The sequence below is a fragment of the Cyprinodon tularosa genome, unplaced genomic scaffold (genome assembly GCF_016077235.1).
Source record: "Cyprinodon tularosa strain WSP-4 unplaced genomic scaffold, ASM1607723v1 ctg1057, whole genome shotgun sequence".
NCBI lineage: Eukaryota > Metazoa > Chordata > Actinopteri > Cyprinodontiformes > Cyprinodontidae > Cyprinodon > Cyprinodon tularosa.
The window spans coordinates 114,817-136,346 of NW_024037846.1; the positions used below are offsets into that span (position 1 = coordinate 114,817).

At 37.6% G+C, this 21,530-nt stretch overlaps 1 protein-coding gene across 1 annotated transcript; it reads right to left on the bottom strand.

The window, feature by feature from the left end:
* Positions 1 to 8,095: 8,095 nt before the first annotated feature.
* Positions 8,096 to 17,279, bottom strand: LOC119783970 (ubiquitin-conjugating enzyme E2 N-like). Its single transcript, XM_038285759.1, has 4 exons — positions 17,150 to 17,279; positions 13,724 to 13,970; positions 11,132 to 11,272; positions 8,096 to 8,497 (listed from the first exon to the last, which is right to left on the bottom strand). The coding sequence occupies exons 1-4, from the start codon at positions 17,177 to 17,179 to the stop codon at positions 8,454 to 8,456; spliced, it is 462 nt and encodes a 153-aa protein (XP_038141687.1). The 5' UTR covers positions 17,180 to 17,279; the 3' UTR covers positions 8,096 to 8,453.
* Positions 17,280 to 21,530: the final 4,251 nt, after the last annotated feature.

Genomic DNA, 21,530 nt, shown 5'->3' on the forward strand with positions numbered 1-21,530 from the left:
AGAGGCCGTAAACGGTATGCGGCTGTTTTAAATAACGGGATACTACAGTATTTTCTGAAAAATTTCCAGAAGACTGCAGAACACACAACGTGCTACCATCTGTCTTCATCACAACGATTCCAGCCTTGCATCTAAAAAAATGTAACGGTACGTAAATCAAAATCTTTTTTTCTTTGCCTCTGTGTTTTCTATTTTATTTATATTGCCAAGAATGTTTGATATAGGCTAACGCTCAGGAGTTTGTCTAGCTAGGCTATATGTAAGCTATCAGTGATGCTTAGATTTGAATAGGGTAGTCAATATTCTACTATATTCTACTCTACTTCTCTACTATTTTGTTGTTGTTGTTAAATCTTGGTTAACTATAATATATAGTAGCCGGACGACAGCTTACACACACGCATGCACACCCCCACACACACACACGCACACACACAGGGTATTGGACCTCATTAGAATCCCATTTGCTGTCACTTTACTCCACTCTGATGTTAGACTATTTTGACGATTTTAGGCGCTTCATTGGTATAAATCCAGAGAGAAGGACAAAGGCCAAAAGGGGGAAGGTTGTCTCCAAGAAGAAAAGTGTGATCGTCCAGAAGAAGTCTTCCACAGTCAACACACACGTCTACATGCTCCTGAAGAAACTCCTTGACTTTGAATGGGACTTCACATAGATCAGTGAGTACTCCTTAATCTTGCTGTCTGTCCATGTGTTGTTTTGACAATCTGGCATTGCCACATTAAGCCACAACAATTTATTAGTTTTATAAGCATTAGCTTGGAGAGTATATTGTACATTCCTGATTGTATAATATTTGTTTGTTATTGTTTGACAGTGGCTCCACTAGAATAATACTGCAGAGGAACAGTGGCTAACAAACTGAACATCTCTCCTGGATCCACAAGATTTGAATCAGGGTGGTTCACACCCACCCAGATTCCCGGGAATACTACTACTACTACCTCACAGGACTACTTTAAGAAGTAAAGTACAGTTTCTTCCCTAAATGTTCTCTTTTATCCATATTACTGTAATGATGTATAAATCCACATGTTCTAACTGTACTGTAATAGATTTGAAATGGCCTTGATGCACTTTTTCAAAATGTTCTTACGTTTGTTTTCCACATGTTGTCAATTCTGCATACAATATTCTGCATTTTCACAGACATCAGAAAATACATTGCAGATTACATAATATACATGTTTTAAGTGGAGTTTAGAGGAAAATTGTAATCTATCTCACAGGACTATTTTAAGAGGAAAAACACTGGTTTGCTGAATGTTTTTACTCATAATCAAAAAGGTCTTAATGTTCCTACTTTGAAGTAGTCTTAATAATGTTTAAACTCTTATTTCCTCTGTATTTGTTGTGTTGGTGTGTAAAAGACAATGTTAAATAATATTGACATTGGCTCAAAGTCAGCTAGTCACCTGTCTCTGTTTGCTACTCGAAATATCTTCTCCGCATCACCCAACACGGTTTATTTTCTGGGGGGGTTTTTCTAAATTTTTTGAAAGTAATAATATTCAATATTATATTGCCTTTTGAAATAAATTATTTTGATTCTTTTTGATTTGATTGCTTATTTTGCACAATATTCATAATAATGCTCGAGCAACTGTCTGTAGAATAATGAAGCTCTTATATTGATTGCATGTATTCAAGGTTGATATTTTAGGAAACTGCTAAACTGAATTATTGTATTGTGTATCTACTGTGCCTCTCTACAGTAAACTTAAACAGAATATTATTGTAATTTCCAAATAATAGAAATATGATGCATTTATTTTTTATGTATTAGACAGTGAAATCATTAAACAGTGAGAAAACAGACTACTACTGTAAAGTCAATTTACGGTATGAAAACCCTAAAATTACAGTATATCACTGGTGTCCTAGCTGCCAGCTCTTTACTGTAACTCATAGAAATACAGAAATATACCGTATTTCTGGTTTACGGTCTACTACTGTAAAATCAATTTACGGATGAATACCGTAAAAATAACGGTATATTGCTGGCGTCTCTGCTGCCAGCTCTTTACTGTTATTTTACAGGACAATTACTTACAGTGTATATATATATTTATATTTTTTTTTTGCAGCAAGACAAAGAGCGAGAGAGAGGGAGAGAAGGACAAAGACAGCTCAGAACAGCCTGTTCTCAAATGAAATGAAGATATCGGCCCAGAAGTGACTCCACAGAGCCACAAAAAATTGCTTATATATGGCTTTTATTTTAAAAAAGCTAATATTTAATTTATTGTTAAACTACGCATTCTAGCTATATATTACCATGGCAAAATGCATCAGGCCACACAAAGAATTTTTAACATTGTCATGCCCTTTTTGCATTTAAGATGATGTGCGATTTAACATGCACAGCACCTTCCTCTGTGCATTCAGTCTCCTACTTCTCAAACACATGCCTGTCTTAGGGCGTGCTGCAGAGTATTTTTTTATGCATAAGTGAAAGAAAATGAAGCAGCAGCATCAGGCTCAGGAGGTCAAAGGCCTAGGAGTAAGCAAAGCAATAGGGAGGTTAGAAAAAAACAGGAAAAATCTCTGCCTGCAGTAACATTCCACTGCAGCTGGCTTGTATAACCCTAAATCTCTTGAAATATTGAAAGCTTGGGGTACCGTCTGCAGTCTGGAGAAGGGATTCCCTTTTGGCTCGCTGCATTTTGTTTTTACGCATGGGGGGATAATCAGGGTGGTTATATAAGGGGGGGTGGGTTCAGACTGCAGTGCCCCTTTGGTTTATCTGCAGTGGGACAGGGAGGAGGGTGAGAGAGAGGGAAGGAAAGTTCAGAAAAAAAACATGAGGAAGATGAAAAATTGAGAGAAAGAGAAGAAGGAGGGGAAAGGTGAAGAAAAAAATGGATTAATCTTATATAAAACCATTAAGTTTCATAACAGACATCCTCTCTGCTCAGAAAAGCTGCCTCATACTCCCCAGCAACAGCATTTTTACTTTAGGATCTCCCCGGCGAACTGGAGTCACAACAGGAAGTCTTGCACCACCTGTCAGGTCTTTATCAGCGGCATGTGACGGGAATGTCTTTACCTGCTGTCAGCAGCTGCGGCGAGAGATGATCCGCCGTATCAGGGGAGGTCTATGTTTAGGATGCTGGCTCTGCATCCTTTGAGGCAGGTCCCCGCTCACAAGGTTATAGTTCTGCCTCCTCATGGTCAACACTGGCTTCATCGTGTAAACCAGTAGGCTACTCAGAAATGACCATTTTCAGACCTTTTATTTAAAAAAAAAGAGAATGAAGTAAAGATCTAACAATGTTAGAATAAATAAGTAGCTTTACATTAAGTTGAAAATCTCAAATTGTACATAGTTAAGTCACACTTACACTATCATCCATGTTTACTCGATTGGCTGGTAAATAGAGTCCTTGCTCAATTAAGGACTGTAAGGTTTGCTCTCTTTATCGGTTAAATTAGGTTTTAAAAAAGTTTTTTTTGTTGAAATGTTTCAGCTTATCTAATTTTTTTCAGTTATAAATTAAAATTATTAAATGTTCTCTAAATGCTATTAGATATAAGTTGACCTATTTCTATGCCTGAGTTAAAAATAATAATAAAAGCAATTAGGTGAGCAAGATCTGTATTTACCCAACATGTAATGGAAAAGCATGTAGTTTCTGTCTCTAAATGGATGTTTTCTGTTTATAGTTGTTATAAGGTTGGAGATGTGTCAGAGGCTGACTGTTAAAAAAATATCACCTTGCTGATCTGTGGCAGGCCGCTGCAAAAACAACTAAAGCCTTTTGCAGAGACAGTGGCCTCACAGGCTGGTTAATGTTTTCTCCAATTGTTGCAGATAGTCAGAGGGAATGGTTTCCTGCACTTCCACCCAAAGATTCAGCCTCAGTGAGTCATTGTTGCCATATAAACTAAAGTATGATTGTAAAACACTTAGCAACGTTTTACACAGGGCATTGGTCACCAGAATCGTCCCCTATTATTATGGAAGGGAAATCCATTCCAAAAATAACAAAAAACAATAAAGCACTTTAATCAGATTGTGTTTTAAAGTTGAGTTGAACGCATAGATTAAACTTTAATAACTCGGTTTGTTTTTATATTCATTGAACAGCATTGATTTATTCTTCCTCGTCTTTAGTGCCCCATGGTGGGGGCAAAATAACTTGCAAATTGGCATCTGGCACCAAAATGTAACTTGCAGATAAAATCCTAAGTGTTGCCCATTGTTTCCTGTTTGTTAAACACATTTGACAGCAAAATAATCACTTAAAGCCTCATATATCATTAGTCAGCCTTATTTCCGTCATAAATTCAGTGGTTTTATTTACCTTCCTGTTTTTACTCGTTCTGAATATGTGATTTCTTAACTCTAAGCTTACATAATGTGGTGTTTTTACCATAATAGATTCTTCAATTTTTATTTTGTGCTTATTTCAAGAAATAGATACTTTAAAATGGATGAATAATTAGGGTTTTCTTGATGAGAACTTTAGAGATGTTAGCAGTTAATGCATTTTTCCCCCTTAGTTTTTGTAACAGCCTGAGACTTTTCACATTTTTTTCTGGTTTCAATGATCTTGTTGTGTTTAATCGCCTGTTCTTAATGCTTCTTTATATGTTTTTGTAATTTTCCCAGTGCATTACCTTGTTGCAGCTACTGTTGCTTTAAAATGTTTTGCAACAGTAATAGTACTGTACTGTTTCAATTGTTAACCCAAATATCTGATTTTACTCTGTGGTCTAATTTTTCTATACCTGCCTTTATTGCATGACAATGCATGTTTTCCTTCTTATAGTCTCAAGTTTTCTTTTAAACATTTTTTTTTTTTTTTTCAGTTAAGCTTGCCTTGCTTTATAAATGCCGGATTTGCAGAGTGGCAGATTAAAATGTGACTCTCTGCAACAGATCTTTCATGCCTGCTTCTTATATTGATGCTAAGTGAAACATTAAAACCTTTGGGAAACAGTCAAAACATCTTTACATCTTCAATCCTGACTAGTCTGGTAAGGGGGAAGTGTTCATCATTGGCTCTTCATATTCATAAAAAGGTAGATTAAGTTTTATTCTGGGGCATCAGAATAAAGGGGACTCAAGACGAATGACCAGCACCCTCTGCCTTTTTTTAATAAAAGACACACAGTGTAAATAAAGTCATGTGGCATTACTTTAGCAGACTTCTTTACATTTGCTTTTACCATATTTTGAATGCTAAAGCTTTTCTAAATTCAGGGATTTATCTTCTTAATGGCTGCTTGCATCTAGAGTTGTTGATGCGCTGAGATTTTCTTTGTACAACAGGAAGATCATGTGAGATGTTTATGGCCTTGAATGCAAACAATCACAGGAATTATCTGCACCTGGCACCTCTCATACATCTATTTTAGTTGACCGTGGCTAGGCCTGTTCTGAGTTGAAACTGTATGGTGAAGGTACTATTTTAAATGCTCAAAAGGCAAGAAGTTTGGACTTTATAGGCAGGGCTGTAGTCCCATTAGTTGCCAACATTTTAAACAATATATGCATTTTATTTTGAAAGGACATATTTACATTGTTAATGAAGCTTTACATGAAATATTTTCCTATGCCAAAATGTCATCTCTTCAGAAATGTTACAGAAAAATAAGGGGTGTACAAATGCATTTTAAATGGGCCTTCAGACCAGAGAATGTCGAGTCACTTTGCAGCTGAGCTTGTAAAATGGCTCCCCTTGTGGTTATAGTTTGTAAGCCACCTCCATAGATAACATCACAGCTGCAGCCACTTAAGGGAGGTACGGTAAATAAAACCAACTTGTTGCCGTTTTTATAAGCAAATCAAACCAGAATAGCTCAGATTATCAGATATTCTTTGTGGTTTCTCTAGATTGAACACTTGACATCTTTTTGTAACGACTACTGCAGTCTGAAAATTATTCAGCCTGTTCTGACCTGAAAAAATGATTAATAGACACGAGCTTTTGAGATCATTTTTGATTAACCAACCTATTGCTCATGCTCTGTGGTGCTGCATCCCTCTTCAAATAACACCATAGTTTTATAGGAGTTTCGGTGAGATGTCGAGAAATTCTGCCACAGGTTCATTGTTGCTTCAGATTAATCAGACAGGGCTTTCTGATTTCATCTCGTCTCTGCAGCCTTCTAGTTCCAGAGGAAGAAAAACATCCCCACAGTATCACTAAACCGTGCTTCATTAGTGGCATTTCCTCCAAGTCCTACACTTAATTCTTCTCCCGGGCTGATGAATCGTCTCAATAAATGGTTCCAGCTATGATTCATTGCTTAGCACAGGGTCCAAAACCATATTTATATGGTTGTGAGCTACTTGAATTAGACTTTTCTTCTGCATTTAGGTAGATTTTACACGTACATTTCCTTCTGTGGAGACCAATCTTCAGCGGCTGATGCAATCATGTCTCGACCACCTACCTCTTCTGGGAGCAGGCGGCCATCGCTGACAGCTTCCTCTTGTATTCGGTCTCCTTTGTTGCAGCAAAATCTGAGCTTTTTAAATAATTTCCTTTATTAAACTTCTAAAACACCCAGCAGCAGTCCAGGTATGTATGGTATTCCTTTCAAGGACAACTGAAGCTGCTAATGAAGCCCTTGATTTCAGGGGATGACAGAACTTAGGATAAAGTGTTTGAATAAAAGAAAATCCTCATTAATTTTAGTTCAGTGCAATTAAATATTCTGAATGTTTTAATATTTACAGTTAAGTGGGTGAATAATGTTAATGCCTGTGCCGTTTCTAAAAATATAAAAAGTAATCTATTGAAGCAATCTTGACACTACAGCTGCACAACTTCAGCATAAACAAAAGAGAGGAGACTCCTCTTACTTACTCAACTCAGTTTATTTACAGCATGTTTGAAGAGCCATGTAAGCAAATGTACTCAAATTATTGACAGAACTCCTTTGTATCAGTACACAAGGGGAGCTGATTTATCAGTTTGATCTCCAATTATCTCCATTTAGCTGCTTAAACCACTTCCTACCATGAACTCCTGCTGGAAAAACAATAAATTAAATGTTTTAGGGCCATCCATGTTCAAATAGAAAAAACATAGCAGTTAGTAACTGGATGACAAATCTAAAGAACAACCTTTGAACATTAACTTCTCCTCCCCCCCCCCCCCCCCCCCCCCCCCACCCTACAACAAAAATGTATTTTACAGCATGTTGTAAGTCCTAACCCCGATATGATTTGGGCTGTTGAGACATCCTGACCAAAGCAATCATCGTTCGGTTTCCCACCCAAGTCGTTTACCCCATCCAACACTAAATCTTTTAGTGATAAAGGAAATGTTTTATATAACATTAACCGTCTTCTACCAAACTGACCTTATACTCCCCCCAATCTGGAGTCAAGTAAATGCACTTGCATAATCATTAATTATTACATTAGTATCACAGACAGATCCAATGTTAAGTATGGCTGACTCAAAAGAAAGGATATTAATAACCATATAAACTGGTTTATGTTGCCTTGGTTATGTTTGGGCCGGATGAATGCCTTTTTAAAACAGAAATAGATGAGGTGGCAGAAGTAAAAAATGCCATCTTCAACACTCCTAAACCATTCTTTAAAGAAATTTTTTTCTGTTGTTGATCTAGATGCGTCGGGATGAACGTAAGTCACGACAAAGTTACCCGGCTCACCCTCCCCAGAGAGTTTATAAGGATTACTGACCTCAAAATAAGAAAAACTTAAAATAAGAGCATCCAATTCTATATTTCCTTTTATTATCAAGGCTAACGCACACGATTTACTTCACTGATCAAATTTTAATGTAGAGATAAAAATGGACGAATGCGAGAAGAGTTTTGGTATTCTTGAAAAATAAAAACCTAATGTAACACGGATCTTCAAGACAATTTAAAAGAAATGAACCCCTCTTTATTATTTTTGGTGCTAAATCGTTCTTTTCTACCAACTTAATTTTTTTGTAAGAATTTAGAAATGTATCCCCCCCCACCCTTAGAGTGACGATGCGTTTTACATTCCCTCATTGAATAAATGTGTAAGAAAAGAAACTTTTTCACTCTGCGCTGCTTAAACACAAAAGACATACAGATGTGCTGACAAATGATGGGTTTGTTAAAAGAAAAAAAACTTTAATGAATGAATAGTTTCGCAAACGTACCAGTCTGTGACTAGCTCAGGACAACATATTGCATGTACTTTAAGACATGGGGAGGGTGTTGATGCTTGTCCATGCATTTAAATAGCAACACGGAGAAAAACAAAAAAAGAAAACAAAGGCCAACACACATTTAACGCGTCTTAAGAGAGGAAAACATAAGTCACCCAGGGGTCTGCAGCAGTAAATCTCATTTCTTTCAAATATATTTGGACTTATTTCTTTTTTTTTTTTATGTGTCCGTTAAATTCAAAGGTTGACAGAGTAGGAGTACATTTTGTGGATCACATTCAGACGCCTCTTCGATTCCTCTATACTTCAGTGTTGCTCGCGTAGAGCCTGGTCCATGTTCGGGCTGCAGAGGGGTGCGGGATAGGGGAGGGAGGAGGGGAGAGAAACAGGAAGCTTGTAAAGTCATGCAGGGTGGGTATAAGTAATATGCCTGATTCTAATCAGTTACCAAATTATTCTTATCTATTGGTTTGAGCATTTTTGCTTAAATCAACTTAAAACAAACGGCTAAAACATTTTCTGCCACTTTACGTTCATGAGCTGCATTCTGACTTGAATGAAATAAACTTCTACACATAATTAAGTTAATTTGGAAAGTAAGGGAGTTAAAAAAAAGGTTTCTTATGTTAAATGTGTTTGCTGCTCAGATTTTTTGTAAAACAAAAATTTGTAAAACATAAGACATTTGAATGAATCTACAGGATATTTTTCAAAGGTCATCAGACTTCAAATACGGAGCCTGAAAACTAAAAAGATGGATAGGAATGGAGAGCATAACAGATCTGTAAATCCAAAACTTTATTTCTAGGTTCTGTACTTGTTGAAAGGCGCAACATCTTTAAAACTCAAGTTTTTTTCAGACTGCATGGGAACAACATTACCTGTTCCTATATTAGGAAAAAATAAATAAATCACTTCAGAGACCAGAAAAGTTGCCTCTCTGTCTAAAACCTTTCAAAAGACGGAGAGAAAAATCATGGATTAACTAACAGAGGAGGACAAACGATGGACAATGAATTGGGGGTGGAAGGGATGAAGGACAAAATGGAAGAAATGTGACATAAACAAAAAGATGGACCTCAGACTGATAAACAAGGCTTGAAGGCAAGAAACAGTCTTGATTTACCAATAATTATAAATATTCCTATTTCCCAGACTTTCCCATTACAAAAAACACTTTTCAAACTTTTCAAAACCCGTTAACTAGAAAAGAAGACCTGAATTTCGATTAGCTTTGAAACTTCATTATTTCGATCTTTAATAAAACTTTTCAACACGGACCATCTGTGCTGCATTTATCAAACAAAAATAAAAAAGTGGAGCCCCTCTAAGGGTTTCAGACAACAGATTATACAAACAATACATACAAAGGCCACTGAAATTCTCCATTCTTATCTATGTGATACGACACTTTCATTAGCTTGACCTGCCTGGTTTCAATGTAAGGATGCATGTTTTTTTTCCAGTATAAAAATGGAGGACTAACCTCTTCCAAGAACGTAAAACCAATTTTTAATCTTGAATAAGCAGCTGTTTTACCAGCAATCCATAGAGAGGGAATTAGCAAGATAATCTGACCTCAAGCTGTTCAACAGTCAGCTTCAGGAGCTCCTCTGTTGGAACTCATAAAAAGATTGCCTGAGATAAGATCACAGGATTTAACTGCATGTTTGAGGTTCATTGACATTTTTAAGGAAGAGAAACTGTTGCTGAAGGAGAGGTTTGGTAGAGAAAAAGCAATAAACGGCAATGCCTCAAAAGTTATACCCTTTACCTAAATGTAGAGTGAATAAGCTGACTCAGCTTATTCACTAGGTAAAGGTATGGAATTATTGTTTAAGTTTAAATATGAAAAAAGGTATAGATCCACTGATGAAGATTTTACTGACTGCTAATCTTTGCCGATTCCTTATTTTTTTCTAACCATGACAAAAAAAAATAGAAGGAAAAAACTTGCATGTTATTTAATAAAAAAAGAATGAATAAAGAATTCCCCAAATAAAGAATTAAAGCACTTAACCTTTTAATGAGATATTGTAATAATTAAAGCGAGGGGAAAGTAAATAAGCATTTCTTAATAATTTCTTTGGGATTAAGGAAAAAACAGGCCAGTTTTAAACTGGATGGATGATGAGTTTCTTAAATGAATGCTATGACCGGACCACTGTGCTCCCTGTTAAAAAACCATTTCCTGCAGAATCAAATAGGTGTTACCGAACACCTGAAAGAGTAATGAACACTTTTTGTAGCCCGAGCTGTTTAAAGCAATATAAATACAGCTTACAGATACTGGGATAACAATATATACAATATATTCTGCAGCCCTACTCTACAGTTGACCAAATCTGCCCAAGCTTTTGTCTCCAAACAAACAAGCTGAATACATGCTGATTAATTTCAAGGGCTGCCAACATGAGCTTCTTCTAAAGGCTCCAAAACCTTTTATCTTTCCGATGAACATTGGTACAGAGTATGCTAAGATGCAGGTACTGCATAGCCAGCCTAATCAGCTTTTTAACTAAATAAATCTGTATATTAATTCATTTTTGTTTTTAGTTAATACATACAAGTTATTTACGGGTTGCACTTCTGAGAATAGGCTGCTAATCCTGACAAGATAACAACATCCCACATACTCAGCATTTTTTTTTATTCACCTTTAGGATTCCCTCTAACCTCTTCACCCCCTGCTTGTGTTTACAGTACAGTAATGTTAAAGCTGCAAGCAGAGTGGGCATCATGAAGTTTGTTAGGTTGTTGTTCCTCTGCAGCCTGAAAAACTATCACCAAGCTTTAGATGTGGGTGGAATTTCAAAGATCTGGAATTCAGCTAATGTTTGCAGCCATCTGTCAAAGCTTTTCTCCAGCTACGAATAAGTGACGACCCAAAGGAGCTGCAATGCAGCTTGGTGCTCCCATTCCTTTGTATTTTTCAATAAATCAAAAATAGAAATGAAAGAATAAATCTTATACGGACCTGTCTCAATGGCATGGCTTTCGTTTTTCTTCCACTGCTCTGCGACGTCATTTGCCAGGGGATCGTCTGGGTTAGGAGCACTTAATAATGCCTGGATGGATAGCAACACTGTGCGTATCTGCAGGGCTGGAGACCACTTGTCTGTTTAAAGTAAGATAGAAAAGACAAATATTTACACCAATGCCAAATTTCTGAAACCAAGGAAACATCCAAAAGAACGTAGGGGATTATAAAAACATAACAGATGAAGAAACCGCAGTAGCAAGTGAAATAATATCAATAACTGAATAAAATAAGCTGATAATTGTGGAAAAAGCTGATTAAAGGGATCAAAATGATCGGTCTCCTTGCAACATAACGTTAGAACCTAACAAACAATGTTTTTTTTATGTCAGAACAACATAAAGTAGTGAACAATTATGAAGTTGAAGGAAAATTATACATAGTTTTAATATTGTTTTACATATTGGGTGTATTTCCGCTGTCTCAGAGCTTCAGAGAAGGATCCCACAGCGCATTTATGCCAAAAATAAATCAGTTGGTGCAACTTATCAAGGGTGATGTGCAGATGTGTCTTTTGGTCACACTTAGCTTTTGCACATGCAAAAAGTCCCTTCTTGTTAAATACACTATATGTTCTCTATTTGCTGCATAATATTTCGGGATATCAGAGTAGAGGGGTCGAAAACAATTAAAAATGGGCAGTGTTCAGTTGAAGGTATCATATTTTGGTTTTATTTAAAAAATATTTTGGTACAGCAGCTCCATAAAGTAATGTAACCGTGCCAAGAAAAAGCACTATAAATAAAAGACATATCTTTAAACATACTAACATTTATGAGTGCTCATTGCTTTTAGCTAGCAATGCGTACAGCCGTGCATTGTATGGCCTTTACTAAAAAAGTTGCAAATTTTTATGCTCTGTTGTTCCCCTGGAAACTTCGCTCAAATGTTCTAAATTTCACAAGCAGCAGCTGCTGAAGCTGGAAAAATTTAACTTTTGCTCCTCGACGAGCCCCATCAACCAATTAGAGGAGATATTCTGGGAGCTGGAAGGAAGACAGAGCAATGCTGATGCAGAGCGCTATGATCGCTCCACTGAAACTATTTATTAACACGTAAATTAACTTAAAATGCTGAAACCTGCTGGGCAAATATGTTTGCTCTTATTATACAGGTGCTTGCAGTTTGTACCAGGTACCTGAAAAACACTAATATCTACTTCCAGCTGCCACCGACAGGGGGGGAAAAGCCCCAAGAGGAAGCTGCTGCCGGGGATCCTATGTGACAGCGCACTGTTCACTATAGGGGTCTGAGCGACCCGGACAGTGAAATAATACTTTAAGGCAGGATCGTAATCTTAATGAACTGACTGCACAGACAATGTTTTCAGGAGGACTTTTTTTCACTTAACAATATATTTAAACTACTTTTTACCCATTTATGACAGTAAATATAGCAAAGCCGCTCTCTGCCATTGAAAACAGGAGCAGCAGCAGCATCAGGACGCACTAATGCGTACAAGCATAAAAAAAATTAAGCAGCAGACACTTTTTTTCTGCTCAAATTGCAGCGTGAACGTAGCATTATGTCTTCCTTATGAAATTTCCACCTCTAGTCAAGCACACAAACTTCCCATAATCAGGACTAAAGTAGTGTTGTAACAAAGACAAAAATAGCTGCATCCTACCTCAAAATGCAGGAAATGGTCTAAATTTCAAAATTTTCCCGTACACCGCGCAAACCCTAATGATGTTATAAACCAAGGTTTACACCCTATGAAATATTCCTAGCTATAATCCTGCATGAAGATGAAAATTGGCTTAAATAGCAGATTTAAGTCTTTATCACTACCCTGGTAAATATGAGTTGCATTACACTGAGATTACATTAATCACAAGTGTGTTTTTGTGTTTTTAAAAATTATTTAGAATTTAGTATTTGTTCTACCACAGGAATAAATGAAGAGATATCAGAGAAAATAGGTAATATGTTTTATACCTTTTTAGATTTTCATTTATAAAACAAACAGCTTTGTTTAGGGTCTTAGAAGTCTTTTTCTGCATGGGTGCACATGACATAAGGAGATGCTTTAAACTCCATCACTGTATCTTAATATTAAAAGTTAAAGATCTGATTAATGAAATTTCAATGTAGAATAAGCTTTAAAGTTAATCAGCCGTTTGCAAATAAAGGTAATGTTTTAAATACTATAAGCGTTCAAAATGGATTTTGCTTCAACACGGAGGGTAGAACAACCAAACAATAAACACAATAAAACAATTTTCTATTAAACTATAAATCTTATTGCTTATAGGTTCTGTGTGATGAGTAAAAGCTGAAAGGAGTATTTAGTATTCAAAGAACAAAGTTCAAATAGTCTGATAACAAACATGCCTATTAAAGTCATAAATAAAAACTAAAAAAGGTAAATGGGCACATTTCTAATCAGAACCAATAGCTTTGCAAAGTCACTTAGAATTAAAATATCCCTTTTGATGTTTAAGATGTGCAAATCAGACTTTATGTCTTTAAAATGTTAATATTTAGAGCTAATGAGAAGGAAAGGTAAAATAAGAGACTCATTCTTACCTTTCAAGATGTCTAAACATATTCTTCCAAGTTTGTCGACGTTGGGGTGATAGATTTTGGTCATGAATCGCACTTTAGGAGCTGCCATGGGATACTCTTCTGGAAGAAATAGTTCAAGTTTGAACGTGCCCCCCTCGAACGGAGAGTCTTGAGGACCTGCGATGACCACATGGAAGTAGCGTGCGTTCCCGTCGTCAGGCGTAGCTGTGATCCCCGGGACAGGCTCTTGCATCAACCGCTGTGTCTCCTGCATTTACGGGAGGACGACAACATGCCTGCTTGTTCAGATTTCTCTTTAAACATAGAAAAGACGGCATTCCAGGTGCCGCAGAACAAGTCACTGATCCTTATAAACGATATCCAAAAATCAAACAAACAAAGATTGATCTTAAGCCTGTTAAATGTTGCATTCATCTGCCAAATTACGCAGTTCTTTTGTTTGTCTGTACTGGATTCAAAGCAAGAAGCACCCTCAGCAGCGCAGCAGTGTTTGGCTTTGCAACTAAAATCTGTGACGTTATGGGCCGACAGACACATTAAAACACACTGGAGGGAATATTAGTAGCTGCTGCTGTTAAACCACAGACATAGTGGGTGCAGGCTGGCACAGACATACAGGTGCTGGTCATAAAATTAGAATATCATGAAAAAGTAGATTGATTTCAGTAATTCCATTTAAAAAGTGAAACTTGTATATTATATTCATACATTACATACAAACTCATATATTTCAGATGTTTATTTTGTTTAATTTTGATGATTACAAATGACAACAAATGAAAATCTCAAATTCATCATATCAGAAAATTAGAATATTGTGAAAAGGTTCAAAATTGATGGCCCCTGGTGCCACACTCTAATCAGCTAATTAACTCAAACCACCTGCAAAAGCCTTTAAATGGTCTTTCAGTCTAGTTCTATAGGCTACACAATCATGGGGAAGACTGCTGACTTGACAGTTGTCCAAAAGACGACCATCGACACCTTGCACAAGGAGGGCAAGACACAAAAGGTCATCGCTAAAGAGGCTGGCTGTTCACAGAGCTCAGTGTCCAAGCACATTAATAGAGAGGCGAAGGGAAGGAAAAGATGTGGTCGAAAAAAGTGTACAAGCAAGAGAGATAACCACACCCTGGAGAGGATTGTGAAACAAAACCCATTCAAAAATGTGGGGGAGATTCACAAAGAGTGGACTGCAGCTGGAGCGAGTGCTTCAAGAACCACCACACACAGACGTATGAAAGACATGGGTTTCTGCTGTCGCATTCCTTGTGTCAAGCCACTCTTGAACCACAGACAGCGTCAGAAGCGTCTTGCCTGGGCTAAAGAGAAACAGGACTGGACTGCTGGTGAGTGGTCCAAAGTCATGTTCTCTGATGAAAGTAAATTTTGCATTTCCTTTGGAAATCAAGGTCCCAGAGTCTGGAGGAAAAGAAGAGAGGCACTTCATCCACGTTGCTTGAAGTCCAGTGTAAAGTTTCCACAGTCAGTGATGGTTTGGGGTGCCATGTCATCTGCTGGTGTTGGTCCATTGTGTTTTCTGAGGTCCAGGGTCAACGCAGCCACATACCAGGAAGTTTTAGAGCACTTCATGCTTCCTGCAGCTGACCAACTTTTTGGAGATGCAGATTTCATTTTCCAACAGGACTTGGCACCTGCACACAGTGCCAAAGCTACCAGTACCTGGTTGAAGGACCATGGTATCCCTGTTCTTAATTGGCCAGCAAACTCTCCTGACCTTAACCCCATAGAAAATCTATGGGGTATTGTGAAGAAGAAGATGCAATACACCAGACCCAACAATTCAGAAGAGCTAAAAGCCACTATTAGAGCAACCTGGGCTATCATAACACCTGAGCAGTGCCACAGACTGATCGACTCCATGCCACGCCGCATTGCTGCAGTAATACAGGCCAAAGGAGGCCCAACTAAATACTGAGTGCTGTACATGCTCATACTTTTCATGTTCATACTTTTCAGTTGGCCAACATTTCTATAAATCCTTTGCTTTTATTGGTCTTCAGTAATATTCTAATTTTCTGATATGATGAATTTGAGATTTTCATTTGTTGTCATTTGTAATCATCAAAATTAAACAAAATAAACATCTGAAATATGAGTTTGTATGTAATGTATGAATATAATATACAAGTTTCACTTTTTAAATGGAATTACTGAAATCAATCTACTTTTTCATGATATTCTAATTTTATGACCAGCACCTGTAGTGGGTGCAGGCTGGAAAATAACCTGCAAATATCCCACTTAGTGGTTTCACTCTGCAAGTTTTAGCTAAACGAGCCCCATTGTAAAAACATGCAAACTATCCTAATCAGAAATTATAAACTAGAGAGCTACATTAAGATCCTTTGGTCATAAGAAATAGCCACATTTAAGGGTTTAACTGATTCCATCATGCACTTTAGATCATTTTATTAGAAGAAATAATAAACATATTTCCCTTTATTTGGCAGATTGAGCAGGTGCAGTAGCATTAGTGAGTGTCTGATTCAAACTAACACCACATTAGGTGGAAGACAAAATGCAAAACGAGAATCCAGAAGCTGGTTTCACTTTGTCAACTTGACAGTGCAGGCAGCAAAACCTGCCAAACCTGAGGCTCAGCGTGGCGGAAAAGGCTGACCGCGCTCACTGACTGTGTTGTACCGAGAGAGAGGAAAAAAAACACACCCTTGACTGAAATACCTCCTAAAGGAAGTGTTTTTATGAACGCTTCTAAGCCATCTTCAGAGATGCTGACTAAGACGACGATTTTTACCAATTATGAATTCCTGAAACACGCTTCCTTTAAGGGAGGGGGGTCTTTACAGACATGGGTGGGGGTTTTTTTTTTCGGCATAACACTGGGCCAGGCCCAAAAAAAGAAGCTGCGGTGCGGCGAAAGGGAGGAAACCGCAGCGCAACTGGACTCACAATAACACATTCTTAGACAGTCCTTTCAATAATATAGAAGCAGAAACAAAACGTTTCCCCCCCAAATGAAGGCAAATTCAATATTTCACGAAGGGCAGAGTTTCACAGAAAGCGCGAGGCATGTGTGGGAACCATCGAGGCTACAGCAGCTAGCCTAGCTCGAATGCCAAATTCATTCATATGGGGACTGCGTTAAATTTGATATAATTAGCAAGTTAGTGTTATCAGTTCGGGTATAAATACATAGAACTTTAAATTAGATCAAGTTTAGGCATAAAGCAGACGAGAATTGACTACACGGAAGTGTCAGACATCAGTTGCAGTGAAGCGAATTAGCTCGGCAGCTAGCAAGGCAGAGGCTAACTATGCTAACGAAATAGCTACGAGCAACAGCAGTTTGGATTTATTTTACACATAATCACCGACAGATCGGCAGAAAACCCTCACATTGGCTAGTATATTAGTATATATATGTTTAGTTTCTATGTGTACCTTTATAATCCTACGAGGCAGACCGGCCATCTTGTGTTAGCAGTTATATTTGTAGCCGCTGACTCGCCCTATCTTCAGGTTGGATTGAGCGAAGTGTTGGGGCGGGGCCTAATAACTCACTCCTCCGGACCGGTAAATTCAGATGACCTAACGGCCGCACTGATTCAGCAGCTTGGCTTCACATACAATAAATAACATTTATTTTGTTAGATTTATTTCTCTTAAGTACATATTTAATAATTACGGAAGAGGATTAGGGCCACTGACAAAAAAAAAAAAAAAGAATCGGTCCGCGCCAGATGACGTCAATGTTTACCTCGGGCGCGGTGCATCGTGGGAAAACCACCATATTAGGTGGAAAGTCGAGATAACCCACACGCGGCTGTTCTTTCGGCACAATTATTTACCAGAAATGACACGATCGTGTTGTGTGAGAGGCTGCCAGTCCAGCAAAAAAGGCCCCAGCTTTTTCATTTTTGGCTTATAAGCATCTTTTATGATGACAACTAACCCCTGAAACTTTGGAGTTGATTGACCTTTATTTCTTAAAGTTATAAGGGGGGAACAAATTATAGCAGGCCACCTGCTATAATCTGTTCCCCCTGTCTAAATCAGGCAAAAAAGGCCCCAGCTTTTTCATTTTTTGCTTTTAAACATCTTTTATGATGACAACTAACCCCTGAAACTTTGGAGTTGATTGACCTTTATTTCTTAAAGTTATAAGGGGGGAACAAATTATAGCAGGCCACCTGCTGTAATCTATTCCCCCTGTCTAAATCAGTAGCATTTTCATCACCAGCATTTTCATTTTTGGCTTATAAGTATCTTTTATGATGACAATTTATTCCTGAAACTTTTTGGCCTGATTTAGACAGGGGGAACAGATTACAGCAGGTGGCCTGCTATAATTAGTTCCCTCCTTGTAACTTTAAGAAATAAAGGTCCATCACATCCAAAGTTTCAGGAAAAATTGTCATCATAAAAGATGCTTATAAGCCAAAAATGAAAATGCTGGGGCCTTTTTTGCCTGATTTAGGCAGGGGGAACAGATTACAGCAGGTTTTATTTCATCCCATTCTGCCAGTTCTGGCAATATGGGATTAAATAAAAAGGCTGATGTTAGAAGACAAACTGTTTATTAAGGATAGTACAACATAGATAAATTGTACGTTACTATAAACACAAATATAGATTTAAGTACTAAATTTCAACCAGGAAAAAATTATTTCCTTTTGCATATAGTCTTTAATGATTACACGTGCACTCCATTTTCTATTTCATTTTTATTACAAGTATATGGTTTACAACAGTTTTCAATGGGATGAGAACATTTGGACACTGTGAAACAATGAGAGATTTTTTATAATGAACGTATGGAAAAGAACAAGGATCTGTTTGCTTTCAGAGGGAGGAGTAGACACTGCTGTCAGCGACCAGCTTTCAAGCAAACGTTTGTGTTTTATAATTAGTTTTAAATCAATATCACTGGCGATATTCTGCTATAACATGTGAAGTAAAGAATAAAACAGTAAAGCTCAACTTTCATACACGTAAAACCTTTCAAATTTCAAGTTCTGCACATTGGAATTGAGGCGGACCAACTCGGGTTGTTCTTCCTACTCCGTGCGCGCTCCCGACGAGGGGATACAAATTTTGGCAGGGATAACTACCTTGGCACGACACCGGTACGGTAATTTCGCATTCTGCTTACTTTTTTCCATATTGTCAGAGAAACAAACTCAATCCTTTAGTCCTTCGTTTAGCTATGCTGCGGTTGTTTACACTACGCCTTTTCCACCAAAAATGGCGTCTTAGCAACAAATGTCACGTGACTGGCGGAGGAAAAAAAAAGTCAGAATTCTCACTTTAATCTGAGAATAAATTTTTTCCCCCTCACAATTCTGACTGTAAATCTCAGAATTTTGACTTTTCTTTTCTCAGAATTCTGATTTTAATATAAGAAATCTGACTTTAATCTCAGAATTCTGATTTTAATCTCAGAATTTCATATTATACTGAAATAAAATTTAAAAATCAGCTCACTTTTCTTATTTTTTCAGTGGCTCTAATCCTCTTCCGTAAGTACGGAGCAGGATTAGGGCCACTGTAAAAAAAAAAAAAAAAGTTAACTGATTTTGAAATTTCAGTAGATTATGACAAAATAGTCAGAATTCTGAGATTAAAGTCAGGATTCTGACTTTTTTTAAAATCAGAATTCTGATTTTAATCTCAGAATTCCGAGATTAAAGTCAGAATTATGACTTTTTCTCATATTATACAGAAATAAATGTAAAAAATCAGTTAACTTTTTTTTTTTTTCCGTAAATACGGAAGAGGATTAGTACGGAGGAGGGTTAGGGCCAATGGAAAAATAAAAAAAGTTAACAGATTTTTAATTGTTATTTTAGTATGAGAAAAAAGTCAGAATTCTGACTTTCTTCTCAGAATTCTGACTTTAATCTCAGAATTTTGGATCTTAATCCAAAAGGGCACCATGAAAGAAGAGATGTGGGACCTCTCAGCTTCACGGACAAAGATGTGAGTTGTTTGAGAGGGCCAGTGACACATTTTTGGATAATGACGGAATTAGGCGACTTTTTACGTGCCCGAGGGGTCCCCAGTGATATTTCATAAATGGTAGAGTAGAAGGTGATTAAAACAAGAGTTTAGTCTATAAAACAGACATGGTTACGGCTTGACGCTAATGTGTTTGTTAGCTGTCAGAATTCAGAGATTAAAGTCAGAAGTCTGAGGATAAAGTCAGAATTCTGGGATTAAAGTGAAAATTCTGACTTTTTTCTCATACAATACTGAAAATAATTTAAAACCAGTTAACTTTTTTCCAGTGGCCCTAATCCTCTTGCCTAAATACTAAACATGATCAAAGCTAAAAATTTAATACACATTTTAAGGTAATTTTCAAGAGAGACCTTTTATTTGTACGAATAGACACATTTTTTGTGATTTTTTTGTGTGTGGAATAATTCCATTAAATTTAAGATTTTTTTTTTTAACTCACTTTTTAAACTGGTAGCAAAGACTTCAACTGACAGCAGAGTTATGTGAGACTTACCTTTTTATTTTGTCAATTCTACTCTAAAACAGCATTTATGAAACACCAGTTTTAAATCAAACATATTTTCCACTGGTTTTAGTTCTGAACTTTGACTGGGCTATTCTGGTTGATAAATTCGGTCCTGGAGCTACTATCCTGGAACTTTAAGATGCATCCCTTCTTCAGCAGACCTGATTCAAACCAATGGCTCTAACTGAGCGAGATATTGATTGGGTGACTGACTTTACTGATCTCACAGTGGAGAAATTTGCTCGTTACATCGGCTCAAATAGTCAAAAAGAAGGAGAAGGTGGTACCAAAGGAAGAAGTGCCCATCTCCACAGTCTATGGGCAAGAGGCAGCATACACCCTGGACAGCTCACCACCTTGTCTCAGGGCTACACAGACACATAGACAAACAACCATGCACACATACACTCACATCTAAGGACACTTTTAGGGATGTTTGGTTAGACTGCAATACCCCATACCCATCTAGTTTACCGACCTTTCTTTCAAAGAAGCCAAATGACCCCATTCCAAACGGGTGGACCCCTTCGTCTGTTCCAATTTGCATGTTTTCAAAACAAAAACAAAGCTTTGTCGGGCTATTGTATAAAACCTCAAACCCAACGCTATTCCTGACATTTTAAATTGAAAAAGATTCCTGGATGGGAAGCAAAACGTCTTCAAACTTGGAAACCAAGTCCAGTGGATTGTCTTCTAATTTTTTGGGGGATAGAGTGAGGAGAAGATACACTATATTGCCAAAAGTATTTGCTCACCCATCCAAATTATTGGAATCAGGTGTTCCAATCACTTCCATGGCCACAGGTGTATAAATTCAAGCACCTAGGCATGCAGACTGTTTTTACAAACATTTGTGAAAGAATGGGTCGCTCTCAGGAGCTCAGTGAATTCCAGCGTGGAACTGTGATAGGATGCCACCTGTGCAACAAATCCAGTCGTGAAATTTCCTCGCTCCTAAATATTCCACAGTCAACTGTCAGCTGTATTATAAGAAAATGGAAGTGTTTGGGAACGACAGCAACTCAGCCACGAAGTGGTAGGCCACGTAAACTGACGGAGCGGGGTCAGCGGATGCTGAAGCGCATAGTGCGAAGAGGTCGCCAACTTTCTGCAGAGTCAATCACTACAGACCTCCAAACTTCATGTGGCCTTCAGATTAGCTCAAGAACAGTGCGCAGAGAGCTTCATGGAATGGGTTTCCATGGTCGAGCAGCTGCATCCAAGCCATACATCACCAAGTGCAATGCAAAGCGTCGGATGCGGTGGTGTAAAGCACGCCGCCACTGGACTCTAGAG

Bases quoted from the DNA above. Each gene is read 5' to 3' on its own strand.
- LOC119783970 (XM_038285759.1), bottom strand. From the start codon at position 17,179: ATGGCCGGTCTGCCTCGTAGGATTATAAAG. The intron at 11,273-13,723 runs GTAAGAATGAGT...TACTTTAAACAG, and splicing joins ATGTTTAGACATCTTGAAAG to ACAAGTGGTCTCCAGCCCTG. The intron at 8,498-11,131 runs GTCCGTATAAGA...ACCCCTCTGCAG, and splicing joins AAGCCATGCCATTGAGACAG to CCCGAACATGGACCAGGCTC.